Here is a 25,082-nt window from a genome sequence, read left to right on the forward strand (position 1 = left end):
ATACAACATACATTGGTTATTATATGTTATATAACATAATGTTATATATTAAACATTTTTATTTATAATATGTCACATGTTCATTTTAGTGTGAGACGACACTTGCTCAGCAAAATGGCGGCACAGGGTAGGCGAACGCATGGCATTGAATTATAATAATACTATCTTGTTTCTGTCAAAATCCCCTGTTTAGTAATGGTTTTAACACCACGAGTGAAATGTTTTAAAAGTGTTAACATTTTTTTTTGTATATGCCACTACATTCTGCTGTCTACAACGAAAACGCATATGCCATGTGGGAACACCGTGGCACTTCCATAATATTCCATAAATCGGTCACCCAATTTAGGGGATACATTCTCACACTCAAAGATTAGAGAGATCAGGCGATTTGGCACATGATTCCTTTACACGCTACAATCTAAATCATAAAATGGTTGAAAAATAAACCTGTTCACAGTTTTCCTTTATTTTATTTCGCTTCATGAGAGTTGCGAATATCCTTTTAGAACTGTCAATATGCTCCGGGTCACCCATATATAACTGACATAAGGTCTTGTTGACATTGGTTGGAAGATTAGTTGCACGTGGGGAGAGTTATTTCGTTGTATGAAGTTGCAAAATGGCCTTCCACACTTAGCATTCAATCAATTTAAACAAGATGTCGGGTCATTCTTGTCGTTATGTGAAAGATGTTTCTTTGGTGTTGCATGAAAAATATGTCAACATTGAAGTAATAATATAATAGAAACTGCTTATCAGCTACAAATGTAAATCACTAATCTCTATAGATAAACGAAAGGTAATTCGGGACTTTCACTTAATTCTTGACGTTTAACATTTTCAGAATTCAGAGAGCATTTCTACTGAAATATGGAGTGTCTAAAGACCTAGAGTCTAAATTTATTTTGGATGCATACTCTCAAGGGTGTACTCAAAATCCTATGATCATGTTTAATGATGACAATATATTAATACTGATAATCTATTTGGATTAGTCTTGCCTGCGTAGATAAACAAAAGTGTGCAAAATTTTTTGGGAAAAAAACATAACCTGAATCGTCGGTTGATTTACATGTATACAATAATCATTCAAGTCCAAACTCACACAAACTAAAAACTTACATCTGATCTCCTACTTACTGCAGTGTGTGTGTATAATGATCACAACAGGTGTGTCCGAGTCAAATGAATGCTTTTTAGGGCAATTTTGATACATAAAAAGGGAAAGATAAATCCAGCAAAGCAGTTTCAGTCATATGTTTCCCACACTTTTCCCTCGTTGGAAATGTAGAATAAGGGAGATCTTTCCCTCATTGGAGGTTTCAGAGGTTGACACCTATGTAATCTGACAAGCCCTCTGTCCAGTCAAGTCTTGGTAAATGACATCTGGTAGTATAAAGAAAGGCCTTCTTAATTATAATAGGGCAAAAAATATAATGGCCCAGAGCAGAATTCAAATATGAATCCAAACACTAGATGAACACACTTAAACAAGCTGAGTTTTCAAGATATGGTCAGCCGCAAATGACAAAGTCCAGATTAAGGGAGCAAAGAAGACATTGTCTGACCATATTTGATAGTGAACCTTCAGTTATCTTCATGGAAACGACGTTAACTTTAACAAATATTCTTCTTTCCAAAACAATTTGTGGTGCTTTCATTTCCTCAGGTTTTCGTTGTCTCATTTGCAGAGATATTATAAACCAATTTTTTATAAACAGGAAGTGGTACAGTTTTTAAGATAAAAAACAATCCAAGGGCTAACATAAGAAATTCATACTTCCTGTTATATTTCTTCATTTAAAAAAAATGTCAAATGGGTAAATTATAGAAGAAACGTTAGATGAGCTATGGACAATGCCAGTTGATTTATATTGATGACGTGGTCGAACTACCCCGTTGGGTTGTGTCAGTGAAGTTATTTCAATATTTGATTGATTGAAGTGTTTAGGCCTATTGCAATTTTGATGTTGTCCAAGAGGGAAGCTTAAGGAGGCTCCAGCCTTTCGCAATTTCGCAATTAGCCAGAATTTTCACATAATGGTTATGTCACTATGTAGAGATGATTTTGTAAAAATCTTAGCATTCCGATTAACTGGGGATTTTTTGGTAAAAAATACTGAAAATATGTTTTTTGGTCAAATTCAACACTTTCACATTTTTTGAGTGTTTGGCATTGTTCAAAACTATCACAAAAATAGAATAATGAAAAGAAACATTGCTGATCAACCATACAAATATTTTTATTTATCATAAAATATCTACAACATGGTTCAAAAAGCATTTTTTATTGAAATTGTATGGGGAAAAGTTACTAATGACAAGCTAAAAGCAAATAGGACACATAGTTTCATACAAAAAGAGTGAAAAATTGAACCAAATACACACAAAGTCTTTATATTTCATTTATTTTACATTTTACAATGATTTTGATTCTGATAAGAGTTAATTGTCTACCGTTAAAAAAACGGAACTTTTTGCAGAGGGATAGAAATTATACAATGACACTTATTTTCTTTACTATATCAAAAACGACAGAAATAAATTAAATTACTATATTTAATTGTCAATTGACTGTTCTTTTATGGAACAAAATTACTCTCATTCATGTACACTTTAGACATCATTCCATAGCCCGCTTACGCATGGTATATTTGCATGTCATATGTAACCATAGGCTACCGGGTATGCCGTTGTCACGTGCATGTTAAGTTAATGTAATTGCATTTGTAAAACGATTAATCTGACAGAGCGTAACTCGCTCGACAACAAAAGTCGTAGCGACCAAAAGCTTGCAAACTACTGTTAGCACGTGATATGTACAGGTGAGGTCGGTAAATAAAACGCATCAGTCTGCATTCCATGCGCCTCATATACGACCTTGAAGTCGTCTGATCTTATGTCAGTGTCTTCCCGGGAGTTAATTAATGTCTTTGTATCATAAGCTTTATTTCTGAAGTACGTGTGATTACATTTCCAAGTTAAGTCTTGATATCGAGTGTTGACATGTCATCGCCACGCACGTGTTCTATTGTTTACCCGGTGTTGCTATAATTTACACTATGGTAATGGAATGCCCGATACGCAATACGGAAATGACGACACGAAAATACGACAAGAAAATCATGTTTATTACGAAGGGTGGAAAGTCCTTAAGGTCATAGGAGTGTATTGCTAAACGGAAATAGGAAGTACATCCCTAGTTGAAAATCCAATGTAGGGAGACAGTATCACAATTTCCACATAAACTAATGTTTAATATTAAAGTGATGAATAATGTATGCTTATTATTGACAGAACATGCACACAGTGTGTTCTTTCAATATTAAAGTATTGCAAAGCAATCCAGGCATTAATTCAGTTGTTTTTTAATCAATGAGTCACATGTGTCCATTTTTCTGTACTTCAGAAACCGGCTACCTATTTCACTACTGTGAAGTTTTTCAAGAACGATAACTCTTGCATGCAATTACTATGTGTATATGCTTTTATTATAAAATGTCAATTTTTAATCGTTTATAGATAATTAATTATACACAGTTTCAGCATTTATGAAATTGATATACATTAATGCAATACTAATCTATGTTTATATTTTTTTGGTGGCTGAAAATTTTCTTTACTTCAAAGCAATAAATGCATTTGACAGTTTCAAATCTCCATTTTGTCTTATTATAGGGAAGAAGAAGCAGAAGATGAAGGGCACCAAGATGGCTCTGACCGACTTCCTGTCGGATGACAAGACCAGCGGCCCAGATACGAGTTCAAATAGTTACGGCGGTGGGTCTAATAGCTATGGAAATAGTAGCTATGGACGGGATTCTGGGTCTAATAGCTATGGAAGTAGTAGTTATGGACGGGATTCTGGGTCTAATAGCTATGGAAGTAGTAGTTATGGACGGGATCGGGATTCCAGAGGTTACGGTGGTAAAGTGGACTGGGCTGCTGAAATGGAGTCCTTATCTATGGATGGTAAGTATACAGATGAAGCAAGAAAATGTAGGAAGTAAGCCTGGGATTTTAATACATGTATTGACCAGGCTTTAGCCAGATTTCAAACCTACCTGTCCAAAAAGGTGACATTAATATAAGCCCATTTTGACAAAACTGCCTGTCCAAAATTAAGTAAAATAGTAAGGATATAGTGAGAAGTTGCCCGTCTAAATGGGCCTTTTTAAGAAAACTGCCCGTTCAAAAGACAGGCAGACAGGTAGCTTTTTATGGCTAATAGCCTGAAAGTATTTTCTTTTTAACTTGCCCTTTATATTAATTTACATAAAAGTAGAAAAGTGTCATTTGAAAGGAGCAGAATAAGGGCTGTTCCAGTCAGTTTGGTTATATTATTAGCTACCTGGTCCAGGGGTTATCAATTGTTTAGGGTTTATGGGAACATACCCTGTGATTAAGTGGGAACAAAATCTCTTGACATCAGAATCATCTTGGGAACTTTGGATAACCATTATAACAATTACAAATACTATAAAAGGAAGGGAGCCAAATTTGGAACAGCTTGCCAGTAGAAACACGACTTTTATCCTTCCTCCCTTCCTAAATTCAAACAAAATATGATTGTAATCATCATCTTGGGAACTTTGGATTATAAACATTATAACAATTACAAATACTACAATAGGAAGGGAGCCACATTTTTAACAAGAATTGGGTCGTTAAACAGGCTTGAAAATTAAAGCATCCTTGATAAACTAAAAACCCTTGTGTTTGTAATTAAAACAAGAAATCCTTACCTAATTTGGTAATGACTGGAAAAATGGAATAGTGACATTTGCTCCAGATATATCAACCTGCATTACCTGTGAAACCTCCAGCAGTTCATCAAACATTTCTGTGCGCGTGATATAATTTTGTTACTTGAAATGTCAGTGTAGCAATTTTGCAACCACCAATGGAACTTAAAAATCAATCCGAAGATACAAGGTTCTGTAACTGTTTTTCAGACATGGGTGACCCGGAATATGGGAAACCAATGATAGACCGCTCCAAGCTGCCAACAGCCCCAAAGGCTTCGCGGGATCCAGATGTAGATATGTCCCAAGTACCAACAAGCGGTCCATTCACTGCCTTCATCGGAAACCTCCCCTATGAGGCATCAGAAGAGAGTATAGAAGAGTTTTTCCAAAAATTGAATGTAAGTCATCAAATTATTTTGCCTGTAAATGCTTATAAATGGAAAAAGTCCATACAAATAAACAATAGTGGTGATTTTCTCTTAATGAAAATTTGTAACAATACACCTAATACAGAAGTTGACCCCTATCTGCGCTGGGTTCAGTTCATCATTTGAATCACGGATTAGGAAGGCGATGCGAATCACATTTTCCAGCTTCAATGGGCCATATATACTTGGTACTTTCTTGCTATTATTTTGTTCCATCAATAATGTGGAAAGGAGCATGGTACTGGTCTGTCTATCATTAAGATTCACGCTGGAGTTAGTATTTTAACTCTGCAACTTTACAAACAGTTACATGAAATCTTGGAAGAGTTGGTAATATACTGGGTATTATTGATTGGATCAAAGTAATATTCTGACTATGTTATATTGTCTTTAGATTTATTCGGCTTACGATCTGTTTTATTGAAATTATCCTTGTTTTGGCTAATGATGGTGGTGGCTATATACATGCACTACTGAAAAGACAAATGTTGTTACAAAGCATGTGAAATATTAGGTGAACTTTAATATTTATTCATCAAATCATCAGTAAAAATTGTTTCTTCATTAACATGCAATGCAATAAAAGCTTAAAGAAAAATTCTAAATTTTAAATTAAAGTTTTGACACCTACAACATAAAATCTGTAGAAATAATTGTTAAACGTTAATGGTTATGGTTTTGTGTGAGTCACTGAGTGTGAGTTTAGTTTAGTCTCCATAATCCAGCCATTTTCATTTCTAGCAAAAATGGAAGAATTTTAAGCAGAACACCTAGGACATTTTTATTTGAAGAAGAAAAAGGCCACATGTCACTATAAAGGACACTGATTTGAAAGCCGGACACCTGGATTAAACAGTGGTGGGATTGATCTAAGCTCAACTTTGTATGACAACTGTTTGATGTGCATGGGTATATATTTCACACAGGTTGTAAATGTTCGGCTACCCAATGATGGCGGTCGTCTGCGGGGATTTGGATATGTGGAGTTAGCTGACCGACAATCTCTCATTGATGCCCTGTCCATGAATGAAGAGGTAAACGACATCGGAGACATTTTTGATATTTCCAACAGTTATTTTACAATCATATTGAAAATACAATCCTACCATGTGATTTTCTATAAATCAGAGTCTGTTTAAATGCACACCGGTAACAATTTGTGTGTAAAGCTTGTCATTGTATAAAAGTGGTTTAATAAAATCGTGTAACCTTTTTATTTTTCAGACCATGGGTGGACGTCAAATACGAGTAGATTTAGCAGGACAAAATCAACAAAATGGTTTGTAAACATTGAATACTACTTGGTATACTGTGTTGTTCTTATAGAACGCATGCGATATAACATATCTTGATGAAATTGCCATTCATATCATTAAACATGAATTTGGTATTTACAGAGGAATTAAAAACACACTTGGATTTTCTTGACTGATGGTGGGTTGTAATTATCTCCCTTAGATTATAGACAACAGTGTAGATTGATATAATAATAGTGTTATGTTAGTTAGCACTGTATTTCTCATTTAAGATAATGATAAAAAGGGACATTTTTTTTCTGTACTTGATGATCATTTAAAGAATTATTGTTATATTATGTTCAGAATTGTTTTAAACCGTAGGTCTCTACTCATAAATAAGCAGTTAAAAACTTATAAAAAACACCTTCTCTAATAAAAATAAAAAAACCTCATAGAATTGAACTATTAATACTCACTATAGGTATAAAAATAGCATTCAATATACAATGTATTGTGTATTAAATTTCTCCAAATTTTGTTAATTAAACACTATACAAAATTGCTTATGATTGCCCTTGTTTGAACTTCTATCAAAGACATTTAGTGCTTACTTAGTAATCTTGACTGTGTGTGTATGTGTTCACAGAGCGGGGTGGTAGCGGAGGTGGCTTTGAGAAGCGAGAGAATGATGGCCCTGACCGAACAGAAAGTGACTGGAGACGTCGGGATCCTCAACAAGAGCCTGCACCTAGTGCACATGTACATGGTAAGATTGTCTTACATATACCAGGTTCTCGGGCCAGATCTTATCATTACAGCCCCACGTTTCAGTTTGTAATTCAGGGACTACACAACATATCGAACAATAAATTTGTTTTTCTGAAGACTATGCCATATAGTGTACAATCAGTTGTTTGTTTTCTAGTGGATGAATCAGAAATATGTTTTTCAATTTTTAAGAATCTGAGCGACCAGGCGCATGGGGTAGTAATCGAGGCGATGGAGGACCACCATCAAGAGGGGGTTTTGACAATGATCGAGGGAGCTTTGAAAGAGGCCCACCAAGGGGTGGCGGTGGTTTCAGCAGATATGAGGAGGCACCAAGTAGAGACAGATATGATGATCGAGGACCCCAAAGAGGTGGTGGTTATAACAGAGATGAACGGGGCCCCTCAAGGGGATTTGATCGCTATGACGACCGTGGAGGTCGAGACAGTGGCTTTGGAGGTAATAGAGGTCGAGGTTATGGGAGATATGAGGATGGCAGAGGTCATGGAGATCGAGGCTACAACAGAGGTGAGCTGTTATCCTCCGATACTCGGCTCTGAACATACCAGATGTCCAGATGCCTGAAGTCCTGATGTTAATTTGCTAAGTTGATGGTTGGAGATTGAGATACTGATTCCTTTTTATTTAAAACTTTCCTATCTCTGTTGTAAACATGAACTTCTTCCTCTGATCAAAGAAAAGGATGTTTGAAATAAAATGTAACTATTTTTGATGGAAAGTTATGCAGATTTGCTAACAAGATTATGCATGAGACAAGAACATCTTCACTGATTTGTGATAATTTTCCACCTCTAATAGATCTTTTTAAAAAATGGGGGTTGGGGTGTGGGGGGTGTTGCTAGATGAAGCTTCAGAAAATACCGACCATTTTTCATCAATTAACAATGCTTCTGATTGGAACTAAATATCAAAGTTGATACAGCTAGGATTTCACATTTTTGTATTGATGTGGAAAAATACAAATTAGATATTCCCTTTACTTTTAAAACAACACTATCCCATTCCCACAAGCTTAATCTGTGTACAGAATCACCAGTAGTGTTAGATTTGTAGAGGCTTGGTAATAAACAGGTATAGCACTACTAAATAAATTACTGTTTTAAGCTGGCTTGGGACAAATGTCTGAGTGTATGTGGTTATGTGTCATTGGACATGTCTGGCCAACTTGTCCTTCAAACACCTTGAAGGGTAGAGGACTACATATGTAACAAGTTTGCAATGACCTTTGATGTAATCACAGTATCTATTGAAATTCAGTAGAATTCCCAACAAATACTTTTTCATTGTCCTGTACGTATACTGAGCCTGCACTTTCAGAATCAGAGATTATGTGTTTGACCCCAAGGCTTAATGCATGATAAATATCGTGTTTTATAAGTAGTCAACAGATTGATGTTTAATTTTGATAAAAGGAATGTGATACATTAATTATAGTCTTGTATTACTTCAATTTCCTTTTGTTCTACAATTTATATGTAAATTTAAGAAATGCTGTTTATAAATGCTATGATGCTGCGTTTGAATCCTTTTGATAAATTGGCTGTTGTTTTACAGATGGCGGTCGACGTGGCTACGGGTCGGGATACCGTAACGACGACCGCGGAGGATATGATGATAGGTATGGGGGCAGGTGGGTATCAGTGTAGGCACAAACACACGAGATAGAATCCAAATCACTTACAGCCTGTTAAAGCCTGTTTGACTGGTCCAAAAATAAATCTTCCTATTTTTCTTCAGAGAATGTATTGACTTGACAGATTTGATTGCCAGCTTGTAAACTTAATGATTTATATTGATGTACACCATTTATCAAAGTTGATATGTTGAACTCAGCTGTTGTATGTACTGTACCTCAGAAAATTGTCATTGTGATATTAAAGCCAGTCTCATTAATTTGGTATGTATATTCACATAATAATTTCTGTCGAAAAGCTTATTAATCCTCATTCCCAACCTCTACCCCATCCCCCTTTCCTCACAAATTAGATATATTAATATTGAAGAATGAAATTTTTAAAATTTAAAATTTGAAACTTTGACTTTGCAGGTCTGAAAGAGGTAGCCAGGAGCCTAGTCAAGGTAAGATCACAGTCTAGAGTGAAAAGAGTAGTAATGGAGTATATTACTTCGTGTACGTAAGGGTAGAAATAATAGAATGCTACATGGGTGTGGTCCGTGCCCAGGGAAATCTCAACCCTCGGGTAAGAGTTTGGCTGTCTAGCATGAGGCGTTGCGGAATTAATTAATTAATCTAACAGTCAAAACAACGGAACTATTTCAAACGCCAATGTCATTTGACGGACCTGTCTGGCGGAAATACTTCCATTCATTGTTGGCGACGTCTTAGCGTGTGTAGGCTGTCTTTTCCTTGGGAAAGAGAGGTTTATCTTTTCACGGGTCAATTACTGTCTTTCACGGGCAAGTATGGGAGAAAGCCATTTCTTCACCATACATTTGTGTTGGATAGAAGTGTCATAATACACAGTCACGACCGGTGCATTTCGTATCCTGCTAGTAGGAGAATGTATAAACTAGTAACTGGAGTAAATGTTGCTTTTTCCAGATGCTGCTAAGGATAGACCCAGGTTGAATCTACAGCCACGTTCAAAACCAGCGGAGGAGCCTGTTAAACCCATGGCCAAGACCAAGCCTGCAGAGAACAGGTACGGCTGTATCTCAAAGTTATATGGGGATACTGAAACTACATTCAATGTGCATGATACCTTTATTAGTACGCTTAATTTCTGGGACATCGGACAAAAGTATGATAAGATAAAGGTGTGATTTTGGCACCAAGTATTCTCCAAACTCTGAAATATGACAAATAGCAAACTATAATTTCACAAATGTTAACATATCTGTATTATCCAATGTTCGAAATTAAACTATTGAATTACTGAAGAAAGACCCACCCGATCCTGCGAAAAATCACTAAATGGTGAAAAAGGGTATTATTTAAAAAAAAAATTGAGCCTTTTGGGTCAAACTTAGTTTTAAGGTCAAAAGTACCATCAAGCTGAATTAAGTATCCTAATTACATATCACTGTCATGGATATTAATATTTTTTCTCTGCTTGTCATCACCTTTTCTTTTGAGTGATGTGTCGAACCTTTTCGGAGAGTCATCGCTCGGGTTGTGATAAGCAGTTGTTAAGATAAACTTATCGTACAGTATTAAAGCAAGTAACATAATGGGACACATCACCAAGGTTCGAAAGTTCCGATAATTAATGGTTGTTTGCATTGGCATTCTGCTGTACTGTATAACATTTCGGTCTGCATATGAATTTCGACTCCATTGAACATCATCAAAGGAATGAGTTTTTGATCTGCTAAATGCTGGTTCAGTTTCAGATTGTGTATTCCTCATTTAGTCTGTTATTTTTTTCGGAGATTTGTAAATCTTTATTTAATAAGGATTTGCATATTCTTCTTTTTGATGTATGTTGTAAGTTGTAAGAGAATTTTCAAAACTCTTGAAAAAAGAGGGAGGTCTGTGAGAAGCTTCAAAATGACATTGATCTAAAAGGGAACATTTTATCATATCAAACTCAATAGGTCAGCCTCTATATTTGGGAACGCCAAGCCTGTTGACACGGCAGCTAAAGAAAGAGAAATTGAAGAACGATTGAAGAAAAAGGAAGAAGAGGCCCGTCGAGGATACGATGACGAGAAAGAAAGCCGGAATTAGTAAGTAATCAGTAGAAGTATAAATATTTGTTTTAAAGTGAATCGACTTAAAATAATAGCTGCAGTTATTTTCGTGTTTTTTGTTCACTGTTGTCAAAATAAATTGATAATTATGCATGCTCACTTAAAAAAAACATGTAGACTGTTCCATTTATCCTGCTGTATTTGTGCATTTCATTTAAAATGGATATTGAATCAAAACATGTTGTGATTATAGCTACTACAATAACTCACAGCCAGCTGCCGGTCAAAGTGGCCCGGTACGAACCCGACAGAATTCTACAGATAAAATGGAGGGACGGCAGCGTCGACTGAGCAGTGGGAGTAGTGGTAAAGGCCGACCTGGTATGTTTTTATTCCGTCTTTGCGTATTGCAGAGTTATCTTCTCTTGGGAGCAGGTATTGATTGTTACGTCACTTGTTTGTGAGAGTAACATCATCAATTTTTGAGAAAGCGACGTAATTTTCTCGCCCAAACCAATGACGTAACAATCAATACCTGCTCCCAAGAGAAGATAACTCTGCAATACGCAAAGACGGAATAAAACAAGCTCTTATCATGAGTATATAAGGCAGAAAATCACCTATTACCATACATGGTGTATTACTGTTTATCACTTACTTTTTCCTGGGGATTTGTGTCTGTGTTTGTTTTGGGGGAAGAATAGACCAAATGTATTCCACTTCGTGATTATACGAGGTGACTAATGTAATATGTCTATGTCCTGGATTGCTTCGAAGACATTAAGATACTGACCTGCTACTGCACCAATTGCAAACTGCATTAATGAGTTTTTAAAGCACTGTAAAACATTGTTACTGATAATTTAAACCACGGTGTGTATCTGTAAGACCTTATTGGGCTAATGGTTTGGAAGACTATTGTATTTACCTGTATTTAACTTTATTAGGTTGATGTATATGTATATATTTGTATAAATCATGAAGACTATTGTATTTACCTGTATTTAACTTTATTAGGTTGATGTATATGTATATATTTGTATAAATCATGAAGACTATTGTATTTACCTGTATTTAACTTTATTAGGTTGATGTATATGTATATATTTGTATAAATCATGAAGACTATTGTATTTACCTGTATTTAACTTTATTAGGTTGATGTATATGTATATATTTGTATAAATCATGAAGACTATTGTATTTACCTGTATTTAACTTTATTAGGTTGATGTATATGTATATATTTGTATAAATCATGAAGACTATTGTATTTACCTGTATTTAACTTTATTAGGTTGATGTATATGTATATATTTGTATAAATCATGAAGACTATTGTATTTACCTGTATTTAACTTTATTAGGTTGATGTATATGTATATATTTGTATAAATCATGAAGACTATTGTATTTACCTGTATTTAACTTTATTAGGTTGATGTATATGTATATATTTGTATAAATCATGAAGACTATTGTATTTACCTGTATTTAACTTTATTAGGTTGATGTATATGTATATATTTGTATAAATCATGAAGACTATTGTATTTACCTGTATTTAACTTTATTAGGTTGATGTATATGTATATATTTGTATAAATCATGAAGACTATTGTATTTACCTGTATTTAACTTTATTAGGTTGATGTATATGTATATATTTGTATAAATCATGAAGACTATTGTATTTACCTGTATTTAACTTTATTAGGTTGATGTATATGTATATATTTGTATAAATCATGAAGACTATTGTATTTACCTGTATTTAACTTTATTAGGTTGATGTATATGTATATATTTGTATAAATCATGAAGACTATTATTTCATATATTTCATATGTTGCAAAGAGGAATTAATTGTTTATATTATGTTTGAATTCATTTAATTTAGCCATAAGATTGTGGTTTATATATCAAAGTCTAAGTCTCACGATGTGATAACTTCTACAGTTGATGTGCATTTAGGACTTCTGTGTGACTCTGTAGGACTAAATTGGGTTGATGGATCATTAAGACTACTATCAATAAGCCGTAAGTTAAATGATTGTGTCATGAAAAGTGTAAATCTTTACGACATGTTACTTATAGGTCCTCAACCGATCACATCACCATCAAGATCACGAAGGGACAGTGAGATCTCAAACAACTCCACAGAGGTGTTTTCCGGTGGCGAGGATAGTAAAGACACTCCCAAGAGTCCAGTTTCCCCGGCACAACGTGAGGATGTGAAGCTGGTCCCAGCCCCACCACCCTCAGTAAACATCTGGGAGAAAAGGAAGGTTGATGTTCCAAATACACCCACAAGCAAATCACCTCCCAAGAATGAACCCAAGTCAGCATCACCCCCACAGACAGAGGTAGGCTTACATATAAGGAGTAAATCTAGGCTAAAAAACCCACAGAAAGCTAGGCTTACAAGTATATCGCGGTCAACACCCCAAAGACAAAGCTAGGCTTATGAGTATATCTTGGTCAACACCCCACAAACAGAGGTAGGCTTACATATAGGGAGTAAGTCTATGTCAACACTCCACAGAAAGCTAGGCTTACAAGTATATCGCGGTCAACAGCCCAAAGACAAAGCTAGGCTTATGAGTATATCTTGGTCAACACCCCACAAACAGAGGTAGGCTTACATATATGGAGTAAGTCTATGTCAACACTCCACAGACAGAGGTAGGCTTACATATTGGGAGTAAGTCTATGTCAACACCCCACAGACAGAGGTTGGCTTACATATAGGGAGTAAGTCTATGTCAACACTCCACAGACAGAGGTTGGCTTACATATAGGGAGTAAGGCTATGTCAACACTCCACAGACAGAGGTAGGCTTACATATAGGGAGTAAGTCTATGTCAACACTCCAGACAGAGGTAGGCTTACATATTGGGAGTAAGTCTATGTTAACACTCCACAGACAGAGGTTGGCTTACATAAAGGGAGTAAGTCTATATCAACACTCCACAGACAGAGGTAGGCTTACATATAGGGAGTAAGTCTTATGTCAACACTCCACAGACAGAGGTTGGCTTACTTATAGGGAGTAAGTCTATGTCAACACTCCACAGACAGAGGTTGGCTTACTTATAGGGAGTAAGGCTATGTCAACACTCCACAGACAGAGGTAGGCTTGCATATAGGGAGTAAGTCTTATGTCAACACTCCACACACAGAGGTTGGCTTACTTATAGGGAGTAAGTCTATGTCAACACTCCACAGACAGAGGTAGGATTACATATAGGGAGTAAGTCTATGTCAACACTCCACAGACAGAGGTAGGCTTACATATAGGGAGTAAGGCTGTGTCAACACTCCACATACAGAGATAGGCTTACATATAGGGAGTAAGTCTGTGTCAACACTCCACAGAGGTAGGCTTACATATAGGGAGTAAGTCTATGTCAACACTCCACAGAGGTAGGCTAACATATAGGGAGTAAGTCTATGTCAACACTTCACAGACAGAGGTAGGCTTACATATAGGGAGTAAGCCATGGCAACACTCCACAGACAGAGGTAGCTAGGCTAATTGCAGAAAACAAGTAACTCAGTTAATACCTCTCCCCACCAACTGTATTCATGTGTTCGATTTATCTGTTGTGTGTGTGCAACAACTTTCATTGTTCCTGGAAATATGTTGACCCTTGCCAAGCTCTTGTCTTAACAATAAATTTGAAGGTTGTGGTTTCTGACATTTGATAGCCATACAGTCAACCTAAGTTCTGCCCTGGACAGTTAATTTGACCATTGTTGCTTCTGACCTTGTTTATAAATGTTTATAATTATACCATCTTTCAGACTTCCGAGCCTGCCCCTTCAGCCTGGGGGAGGGGCCGCAGCACTGAAACACACCATGCAGAAGAGGCTCCAGGCAATAACGCATGGGCAAAGCGATCTCATGACAAACCACAGGGTACGCCTCCTTACAAAAAACGTTTTTTGCTCTTAATAAAAAAATGATTTAATTTGTCTTTATACATTGTCACATACTCCTGTGGGTAATTAAAACAGACAACCCCACATTGGCACTTTATCAGTCCATTTTGTCTCTGTTTAGTTTCTTATGGAGAACAGCTGGATCTTAATCTTTTACAAGAAACAATCTCATAGAATTTTTCTTAAATGTATTCTTACCTGAGGGAAGCTGAAATCATCTGTCTGCTGAAGATGGGAATATGAGGTTTAGGCAGAGACATTAGAATTGAACTCTTGTATTGATTTCGCGAACAATTATCAAAATTGCATTTGCCACTATTACAGATGCCAGGCCTGCAGGACGAGGAGAGTCCTCGGGAAGAGGGGGAAATGCGTGGGGACAAGGAGGAAAAACATCGTAAGTCAACGTAAAACTGTCACCCGTACAGGTTGTCTCTGCTATTCATATTTCATAATATCAAGAAGACTTCAAAATTCCTGGTATACAGATGTTCTCTGACGGAATGAAATTGTTTGTAACAGACATGGCCAATGCAGTGGAGATATTGTACACAAAGTCTTTAGGGGAGGTGTCAGTCTGTCATCCAGCAACATTTCTCACTCATCGGTCCCATTAGACATAATACAAATTAGATATTTTAAATGAAATTATGTTTAGTTTAAACTTTATTTTATTATCAGTATAATATTCCAGTAATACAAACATGATATATACGTATAAGATTCGAAAACAAGTACAAAGTACTTTAAGTTAATCCGTCTCCTTTCTGTGGCACCTGCAACACAAGGCGACACATAGGTATTACTTTGTTGGCGGCGGCGGCGTTGGTTATGTCGGCCGAAACGAGGTTTCCGTGCGATAACTTAAGTTTCCTTGGGTTGATTGTACTCAAACTTAGTACACATATTGCATACCAATATAGCTCACATTTCAGAAGTTTACGTGCATTTTTGGTGGAGTTATGCCCTGTTTATTGCCTAATAAGGGCATTGTGTAGTTAGTAAATGCAAGAGCTTTTTTATTTTTCAGTCAATTCCTTTCAAATGCTGTACAGTAATGCTAGAAGCAATAATGTTAAACATATATTACGGCATATCTGTTTACGCGATAACTCAAGCCAAAACACTTTTCTTACTAAAAGCGCTCAGCAGGTGACACATCCACTCCTGTGAACATTCTTATTTGTTAATCTGCGATTGGACGGCACTGACTAATATTGTACATATATATATATATAAGTATATGGAAGAGAAGAGGATGGGGGAGGAAGGAGGGAACAAGGTGCAAAAAGGGTTTTAAAGAAAATGTTGTTGAGGGTAAAATATGTAGCGAGTTTACTGCATTATGGGAGGATAAACTGGTTGGAGTACATTTTTGATATCGGCATGTCACGGGACTGTACATGTCACTGAGGTCTTCAACACATAATAAGTTAATTGTATATAATGAAAATGATGTTTAGCGCGTTGCCTGTTGGAATTGATCAAATACAATTCTTTTAACCCCAAACATTATGCCATGATCTGATTACCAAACTGATGTCCTGCATACTTGAAAGATTAAAATTCATAGTAGCAAAGCATCACTTTCAATGCTTTGCTATCAGGCGTGTAATTGTGCGAGTGATAAAAGCCTGGTGGACCTCTTGCTTATTTGCATGCATATGATAAGTTGCTCTAATCCAAAATTGACATATATCTGTATCAGAGGCTATAAGTGCAACACATCCAGTGTAATGGGGCACACAGATTTTGATCTTCAACTCCAGGCTTATATTCAGGATATTTTTGTTTTATTGTTTAAATGTTTGTTTTTGAATGTTATAAATGAGGCTTTGTTTGGGAATATGACATCAGTTTTACTAATAGCTCTACATGTGTGCTTCATGATTGGGTAATTTTTGTTTCTTATTATTTTATTTTGAAAGTGCTTTTGAAACACAAATGAGTTGATTTGACGGATATATATATATTTTTTCTTTTAATTTTAGACCTAAAGAAAAGGTGTTACCCAAAAGCATAGACGACATGCCCAAATTCGAAAACAAGTCTAAACAGGTATTCTTATTGTTTTCCTTGCTTGAAAAACGCAAAAACCATGGTCAACTCTGTTATTTATGGACGAATTTGATTTGTTTCTCAATATCACACCTTATGTTCTTTAGCATCAAGACCTTGCAGTGTTTCTAGGCACCACATGAAACATTATGTCATGAGAAATTAAAGTTAAAGTACAGTGCTGCCACTATAAATCAGCCTCCTTCATTCCTAGACAAAGTAGCTGCGTTGTGAGATGGCTCGAGTTTTAAATTAAATTGTACTCTCAAAGCCTGTTTCTCTTGACATTCCCAAAAGTTGAAATGATTATTATTAGTATGTACTAAAACCTGTGTTGGACAAAATACAATTTTTGTTATGTATTTGTCCACAGGACTGGAGTGACAAAAACAAATTTTCCAGCCTCCCTGAGGACGAAGATGACCAGTAGATGCAAGGAGGAAATTAGTCATGTGACTGCCATGTGACACTGCAGTTTCAAGCTCATTTGTGAAGATAACTTGTTTGTCGCAGTTTTCAATTGATTGCAATATATCTGCCCTTTTTTTCAAATGGCTTAATTTATACCTGGGATTGAGAGTCATTGTTCTTGACTCTGTGTAAAGTGGGTTCAGCAGTTGGTTTGTCCGACCGTCCTCATCACTGTTTGGTGTAATGTGGACACGTTTTCAAGTATATTTGAACACTGATTTCCCTGACGGTACTTGTTTTTTCCGGGTTTAATTTATGACGACAAGAATATACAGATTCATTTATCACTGTTTTAGATGCATGCTCCTACTCCATTTGTATAGGGTACTTTTATACCTACGTATCAGGTATGGAATTCATTTGGTATCGGTCTGTTGGTAGACTTTTTTTATAGTATTTCCTGTTGTTGAATATGTTTGAAAATCTGATGATAATACCGTTTTCTGGCTATTTTTAGATGAAAAAGGGAAAAACTCTGAGAAGTTTGTTTATTTCTATAATCCAGATACCTGTGGACGTCTGATTGCTGTATATATGTTTTTGGTGAAGTTGATGTGTTAAAAAGGACTTTAATCTCAAGTCTGAAAGTAGAAAATTGAAAAGTATCTTTTAACACACATTTCAAAATGAAGATTCACTTTCTCTCTTTTAAGAGACATTATGGGGTCAATATGGCCAAGTTAACACAGAATATAAAAGCTCATCACTTTAACTCATTCACCCCTGAAATTTCATAATGAAATATTCCAACCTTTGAATTGGAAGAGTTCAAATGTGTCTTTAGGGGTGAATGAGTTCATACAGTGTACCTCCTTTTCATCAAATTATTTGTGCCCGTATGTAAAGTATTGCCTACCCCCCACATTTGTATACCTTTAGTCCTTAAAAATAAATGCAAGACAGACAGGTACAAGGAATTCACAGAGCGTGTTATATTGTGTATCTCAATAGGGTTCTTGATGAATTAAGAGCTTGTGTGAATTTGACATTGTAGTATGATTTCTTTGCCGGCTGTTCATTGTTATATGTTAGAGTCATGTTTCCTATAACAATTGGGGAAAGCGTAGACATGGGAGGGAGGACCTAACAAAACCGAAGTCATTTATCACCCTATAGTTGTTATCTTATACCATGTAGAGGCACCCTATTGATACTGGTGTAGGCTGCCGGGATCTACCTTTGTTTGGTTTTACAGTCAATGGATTTCTGACATAAGTCAAATAAATGTTTATAAGGCGACAGAATTCGAAGTTTACAGACCTGCATAAATGTACCTCCAACTTAAAGTGTTGTGTAGTTTAAGCATTATGTGCTTTTGTGATTGGTCGCTATTGTTTAACAAATACATACCGGTATATTTATGTTTATGCGAATCTGGTGGCGCTGGTATTTTTCTCTCTTTTTTTTTCTTCATGCGCTGCAGCTGTTTTTGCAGACAAAGCCACTACAGGTTATCATCTACCTGAATTCTACGTTCAAATTCCTCAAAAGAATGAGTGGGTTTGAATACCCGGGATTAAAGTGTTTTTTTGTTGGATATTGGTGGTTATTTGTGTGTGTGGTGTTTGAACGGAGTCCAGAAATACACCAGAATGTGGTTCCACATAATGAGGCCGGGGCATCATACATTGATCTTCTGGTCTGTTAAGCAAAAACATATTTATGTGTTCTCGTTATAAATTGTTCATAATCCAAATCATGTTATAAATTTTTACCCTTTAATGGCGAAACGGTGCAAATGTCTGGTATGCTTGTCTCCGAGTTTTTTGTGGGTTTTTTTTGTAACTATATTTAGAACTTCGCATCATGAGTAATATTTGGGCTGCCTCTGACACAGCTTGATCTGAACATTTTTTTCACACTCTTTTTAAACAGAAAAAAACATTTCAACATTTTCATCATTCACTTAAATAAACACCTTACCTTCATAGCTATAGTGCTCTGATACACCTCTCTGTTTAGGAATACAATATTTTTTTTGTAGAGAACAAATCTCAAGGTCCTGTTAAATATTTTACATAATTTACAAAAATGATGTAAAAAGAACTTTTTTGTGTATATATATACAGGATGATTTTTCATATTTTTTTAGCAGTTTTGTTGAATGAAAGCAACATGAATTAGGTTCATTTTCATGATGAAATCAAATTTATATGCTAGAAAACGTCAGTCCTAAACTGAATTCATTTGCAGCACTTTACTTTGAAACGTTAAAATCTGAAAGCATATCAGTACAATTAAGCATGTGTTTCCCATTTCACCCCCCACTTTTGGGGTTCGATTGCACCAACCATACATGTGATTCTCATACTAATTATCACTTAATTTACAAATTAATTTCACACTCATTTTTTTTGTACATATTCATATACATCATTATCGAGGTCATCTGTTTTACGATAGATGGTCATTCTATTCCTCTCCCTAGGTGAGATGCTCAGAGTGAACTTGTACATAACTCTCGTGATGAGCGTCTGACGTTTTGATTAAATCTCGCGCGATGTAAATAGTGCCACCCGAAATTGGGTGATAATCGATTCAATAAAATATTCCAAAATGTACATTTAATATCGGGATTTTGTTATTTGTTGTGTGTGTTTGTTCAGCAAATGAACTTTTGCCATGAAGCTTTGTCCATGTCCGTCTTGTCAATGTTTTCACATTTTAGATTTCTTAAAACATATAGCTTCAAAGTGAAAACTTTACCAAGATTTACTTGTAACAATAGCGAGATGTGTAATTCGGATTTGATCAATAATAAATCTTTATTGTCCGCAAAATGTGATAAGATATCGGTCAATTAGTCGAGTAATACACTTTTAATTTGTAAAATGATTTTTATGCGCCCATCAAAGTTTTAATGGGTATATTATGGTATGGGGAGCGTTTGTCCACTGTGGAGTTTCCGCAAAATAACTCGATTAAATATCATTTGATTTAATGAAACTTTGTGCAATATAAAAAGATGAAGGTTTGGTCGACGGTTTCTACGTAATTAAATCTGACCAGATTCTAATGAAACTTCATCATTTCTATTGCACAAAGACAGGTGAAGTTTGAAGTTACCCGGTAAACAAAATCTGCACATAGTTAATTAGCATGCAAAACTGATTGGCTGAAGGTTTCCGCACAAATTAAATTTGCCTGGATTCTAAGAATATTTTTCTGATTAATTATGCACAGATTTTTATCCAACTTCAAACTGAGCCTTTGTCCTTTTACATTGTAAATATTGACTGCAGTTTCATCATAACTTGGTCATATGTGGCTAGTTATTATGCAAAACCTGTCGATCAATCAGAATGTAGTATGCTAATTAATTTTGTGCAGATTTCGCTCAACTTTGAACTCAAGTGTCTTAGTCTTTGTTGTACATGCTTATCAAGTTTCATCAAAGTTGTATTATATTTGATCAAGTGTGCGGCCAGACGGAACTAACTTCCTGGGTTGTAACATGGAAACGGCAAAGGGACCTGGGAATTTGTTACAGTTATATTTGGAACTAAACTTAGGTGTTCAGAGTAATTTCATATGTTTTAGCGGTTTAGATCGACTTTAGGTAAAAATGACACCCGATGATTTCTTCATATCCAGATATTTTGTATATAGGGCGAGGATCTCTACTGTTTTCGGAGTGTGTATGGAGGAAACGGAGTTCATCGCTATTGGAGCTAACATCGGTTTTGGTCTGGCCGCATAGCTAAGGTCTTGTTCATACAGTCTCTTTTACCTTGATGTCTGGGTCTGGCCATAAAGTATCGTTTGCATAGTCTCTTTTTACCTTGACGTTTTGGTCTGGCCTCATGGCCAAGGTCTCGTTGGTATAGTCTCTTACCGTGACGTCTTGGTAAGGCCTCGTTGGTATAGTCTCTTTTACTTTGAGTTTCCATTTGTTTTAAACTGAACACCCTTATTTAGATGTTTGTCATAAGATGAATTAACCTAGCGGTCATATCGTTAGCAGTATCTAAATTTAAGGTATTGTCTATACAATGTGACGGTCAAGGTTCATAGGGGTGACCGTATCTCTCTTATATAAGTGTTGGGGAAATACAATACACAACAAATCGGTAATGGTTTAAACTACATTTAATCGCGAATGATACAATGAAAATGATAGGAGATTTTGTTCATACGTAAAACCAGCATTCTTATTAGACACGGTACACTTACGACAGGTAGTTAATATCTTTGGATCAACATACACCAGTGTAAATGATTAACACTAGTGACGTAAGAAGACATTGTTATGTTATCCGTGCCCTGTCCGCGCCTCGAACTCACGAACTAAGGCATCAAATCGCTTAGGCTAGAAACATCTTCATCTCTTACCAATACACCACCTCACGTTCTCAAGACAGAAGGTTCCAATGCTACAGTGGTGAACAACCTGCTGTTCTCGACATGGTCATGGTAACAATTAGTCCATTGATGATATACGTACCTAGAGCACAATATATAGACGTATCTATGGTTACGAATTGTACAAACAATATAACATATTAGACGCAGTATAATTACGACACGTAGATCATATGTTATGATCATTTTTATCATACACGTTAAGTTTTGGACCGTTTTCTTTCTAACCTGAATGAAACAAGTGTTTACGCATATCTATATGCTCCATACTATACATTCTTCAGCCTATACTCTCCATAATCTATTTCAACAAGATATGAATTAACAGGATCGAGGAATTGCTATTTTTAAATTATCAACAACTGATAGATAACTCGTAAAAATGTTTGTAGTTTAAATAAGAAGTATCCTTATTCAGAATTAAATTGCATGCACACTTTTCGAGTGTCTTTTAAATAAGTCGAAAATAAATCAGCATGAACAAGATTCTACATTCAAGAACAGTTCATAGAGTCCTGAAGAAAGGAGTGATCACACCTGTCTTTAAGAAAGGGGATAGACAATTCCTAGGGAACTATAGAGGAATAACGGTCACACCAGTAATACTTTATAGTCTTGGAGCATTTCCTCAATGAAAGACACAAACCGCTACTTCTTCCTACTCAATCACAACTGTAAAGTGGATTTACTAAAGGGACATCCTCACTGAAAACTGGTATCTAAATATGAAAAGAAGCCTCTTCTATTCACAACCCTAGACACAAAGAAGGCATTTGATGTAGTTGGTCACCAACTCCTACAAGATGTTTAAATGGATGGTACACCACCGCCAGAATGGGAACTTTTAAAAGACATGTACCAAGACTTGGCATCCACTGTAAAATGGGAGGGCCACATGTCCAACGAAATTGAAATGTTCTGTCCACTGAACACTAAACATCCAAACATCTGATACAAAACCTTTTCCACCTTGAAAAAATCCAAAATATGTATGAAAAAGACGAAACATAAAAATTCTCTTTACGGTAAAACGTGTATCAAGTCTACATAAAGCAACAAAAAAGCACAGTTTGGCTAATTCAACCTCGAGGTGTAATGAGGTAAGGCCTAACATGCTGAGAACGATAGCTGCTCGTGTGCGACGGGGAAAACTTTGAATGAGTTTTTCACATAAGTGATGTACAGTCTCAATACAAGACCATTCAGTTTCTGTTAGAGAAAACCAAAGAAGCTTCTAGGAAAAACAATGAACTTATATAACTTTGCACCTGTCATTGAATTGATCCCAGTATCGAAAAGGTTACAATGGAGTAGAACAAACATTGACTACGTAGCATATTCACAATCTCATTGATGTCTTGGCAGCCGGGTTTGAATTTGTTCAAGAAGGTGCCGGTTTTTTTGTCCCCTTAGCCTCTGAAACAACTTCATTGCCGAGAAACCAGCTCCAGGTCGTTTTTGAGAAGGCATTTTTACTTTCATTAAATACAATCACAACAGACTTAGACGCATTGTATTTGAATCTCCATTTACAGCTGCAAGTGTAGCAGATATACAAAGAAATAACAACGTAATATCGTCAACTTGAGTTGGACAAGTTACATTAACGTCTTGAACAAATCATTTAAAAAAATCATTAATAAATACTGTATATAACCAAGGGGAGATAATGCTTCCTTAACGCGTGCCTTGGCAGACTTTGAACCAATCGGAAACAAAGCCTTGGTACAAAACAGCACTAAACATGTTTTCATATAAAGAAGCAATACTATTAATACACTTTGATTTAAAGCCGATGCTGAGGAGTTTAAAAAATAGGCCATTATGCTTTACGCAGTCAAATGCTTTGGCAGCATCTCGGAAGCAAGCAAACACTTTACTGTTATTGTCACAAGCATACGAAACAGACTCGTGGACTAAGTAAGAAGTCATCGTTCTACTGACGTTCTTTTGAAAACCGTTTTGTAACGAATACATGTTAAAGAGATCTGTTGAATCTAGTCTCACGAGTAGTAATTTTTCAAATACTTTTTAAATAAAATGTAGTAAGGAAATGGCACGATAACTATGAGGATCACCTTAGGTTTGTTATAACCTTTAAACAGTGTACAAATCAGACCTTTTGTGAGGAAGGTGTCGTAAGCATATATCAAGTGTTCATAAACAATATGATCATAACCAGATGCAGATGCACTTGACTTCATTTAAAGAAAAAATATCAAAGCAGTCGTTTTCCGAGTCATGATTACGCAGCATACCTGTAACAGATTCATCAATTATTGCTTTAAATTGTGTATCAAAAAATTCACTGGAGGATACGGAATACTGTGTCCTCTTGTTTATAAAGATGTGACATCACTTGGATTTGACCTGATTTCATGAAGGGTGTTGGCTCTCCATCGTTTATTATGTCGCCCTGGGTTTATCGGTTTTGAGTTCGAGTTACAGTTTTGTTGATGCCTCGGTATTTCCTTTTTTTTTGTTATTTTGAAGGGTTTAAACAACACTTACACAATACATTGTATATAAATATTCCAGTATTACATACGCGAGCTAGTCAATCAAATCTGTCAAAAGCGTCAGGAATCATATGTATGATGTTTAGAGTTTGACCTTTCTTTAGTAGAAACGCACTTTTGCAATCGCGCTATCCATGACGTAAACGCAGCGCGGTAGTCTCCCCTTGTGATACTGGCAAGACACTGAAATATTGCACTAGCCAAAGACAAACCGTTTCCCAGATAGCATTTTCTTTCGCAAAGGAAACAGAAAGAAGTCACATGGACTTAGATCTGGTGAATGGGGTTGGTGGTGCAATCTTTAAAAAAGCTTTAAAAGCACCTATATAATATTTCTTAAATGGGATGAAGCATTGTTGGTAATTAGCTGGGTGTCATTCAACCCTTTGCTTTCAGTTTTTTGTTTGCACGTTATCTGAACCACAAACCCACTAGAATTGAAAAAGTGACTTCCAAAACTTTCTTGGTGCTTTTTACACGTCAGACAATCACTGGCCTTTCTTGATTTCTCAACAACCATTGTTTGTTAACAAAGCGCGCCTAAGTTAAAGTAACAGATCCATATATCATTCCTTTTTAAGTAACTCAGATAGATTTCTTGGGTCGCTATTACCTTACTTTTTCATTATATTTTCAGCACATTTCAAACGTTTGGCATTTTGTTCAGATGTCAGCAAATGGAAGATCCATTGGAAATAAAGCTTTTTTAACTATAGGCACTTGGTCGGAACGTGATGCCTTCTGAAATGCCAACCATATGAGCTCATTAATCTCAGAAACAGTATAACGAGCATTGTCCAAAATTGCTCTAACAGCAGCAATAGTCTTTGATAATGCAGCAACTGGCCTGTCTGGTCGTTCTTTTT

General features: G+C 36.0%; 1 protein-coding gene across 6 annotated transcripts; it reads left to right on the forward strand.

Moving 5' to 3' along the window:
- Window positions 1–89: 89 nt before the first annotated feature.
- Window positions 90–19,903, forward strand: LOC110463561 (eukaryotic translation initiation factor 4B-like). 6 transcript variants are annotated; one of them, XM_021518244.1, is made up of 18 exons: window positions 90–127; window positions 3,682–3,829; window positions 3,872–3,975; window positions 4,959–5,149; window positions 6,106–6,213; window positions 6,404–6,458; window positions 7,064–7,183; window positions 7,378–7,713; window positions 8,761–8,836; window positions 9,254–9,285; window positions 9,770–9,869; window positions 10,765–10,896; window positions 11,114–11,241; window positions 12,958–13,226; window positions 14,669–14,783; window positions 15,131–15,203; window positions 16,798–16,864; window positions 17,238–19,903. In XM_021518244.1, exons 1-18 carry the CDS (start codon window positions 115–117, stop codon window positions 17,292–17,294), a joined length of 2,124 nt encoding a protein of 707 aa, XP_021373919.1. In that variant the 5' UTR covers window positions 90–114; the 3' UTR covers window positions 17,295–19,903. The 6 variants fall into 6 exon arrangements, with proteins under 6 accessions (XP_021373919.1, XP_021373916.1, XP_021373918.1 ...); XM_021518241.1 differs by having other exon boundaries at window positions 3,682–3,975; XM_021518243.1 differs by having other exon boundaries at window positions 3,682–3,975; window positions 11,114–11,226.
- The last annotated feature ends 5,179 nt before the right edge of the window (window positions 19,904–25,082 follow it).

Source organism: Mizuhopecten yessoensis, unplaced genomic scaffold (assembly GCF_002113885.1).
Source record: "Mizuhopecten yessoensis strain PY_sf001 unplaced genomic scaffold, ASM211388v2 scaffold10917, whole genome shotgun sequence".
In the NCBI taxonomy this organism is placed as follows: domain Eukaryota; kingdom Metazoa; phylum Mollusca; class Bivalvia; order Pectinida; family Pectinidae; genus Mizuhopecten; species Mizuhopecten yessoensis.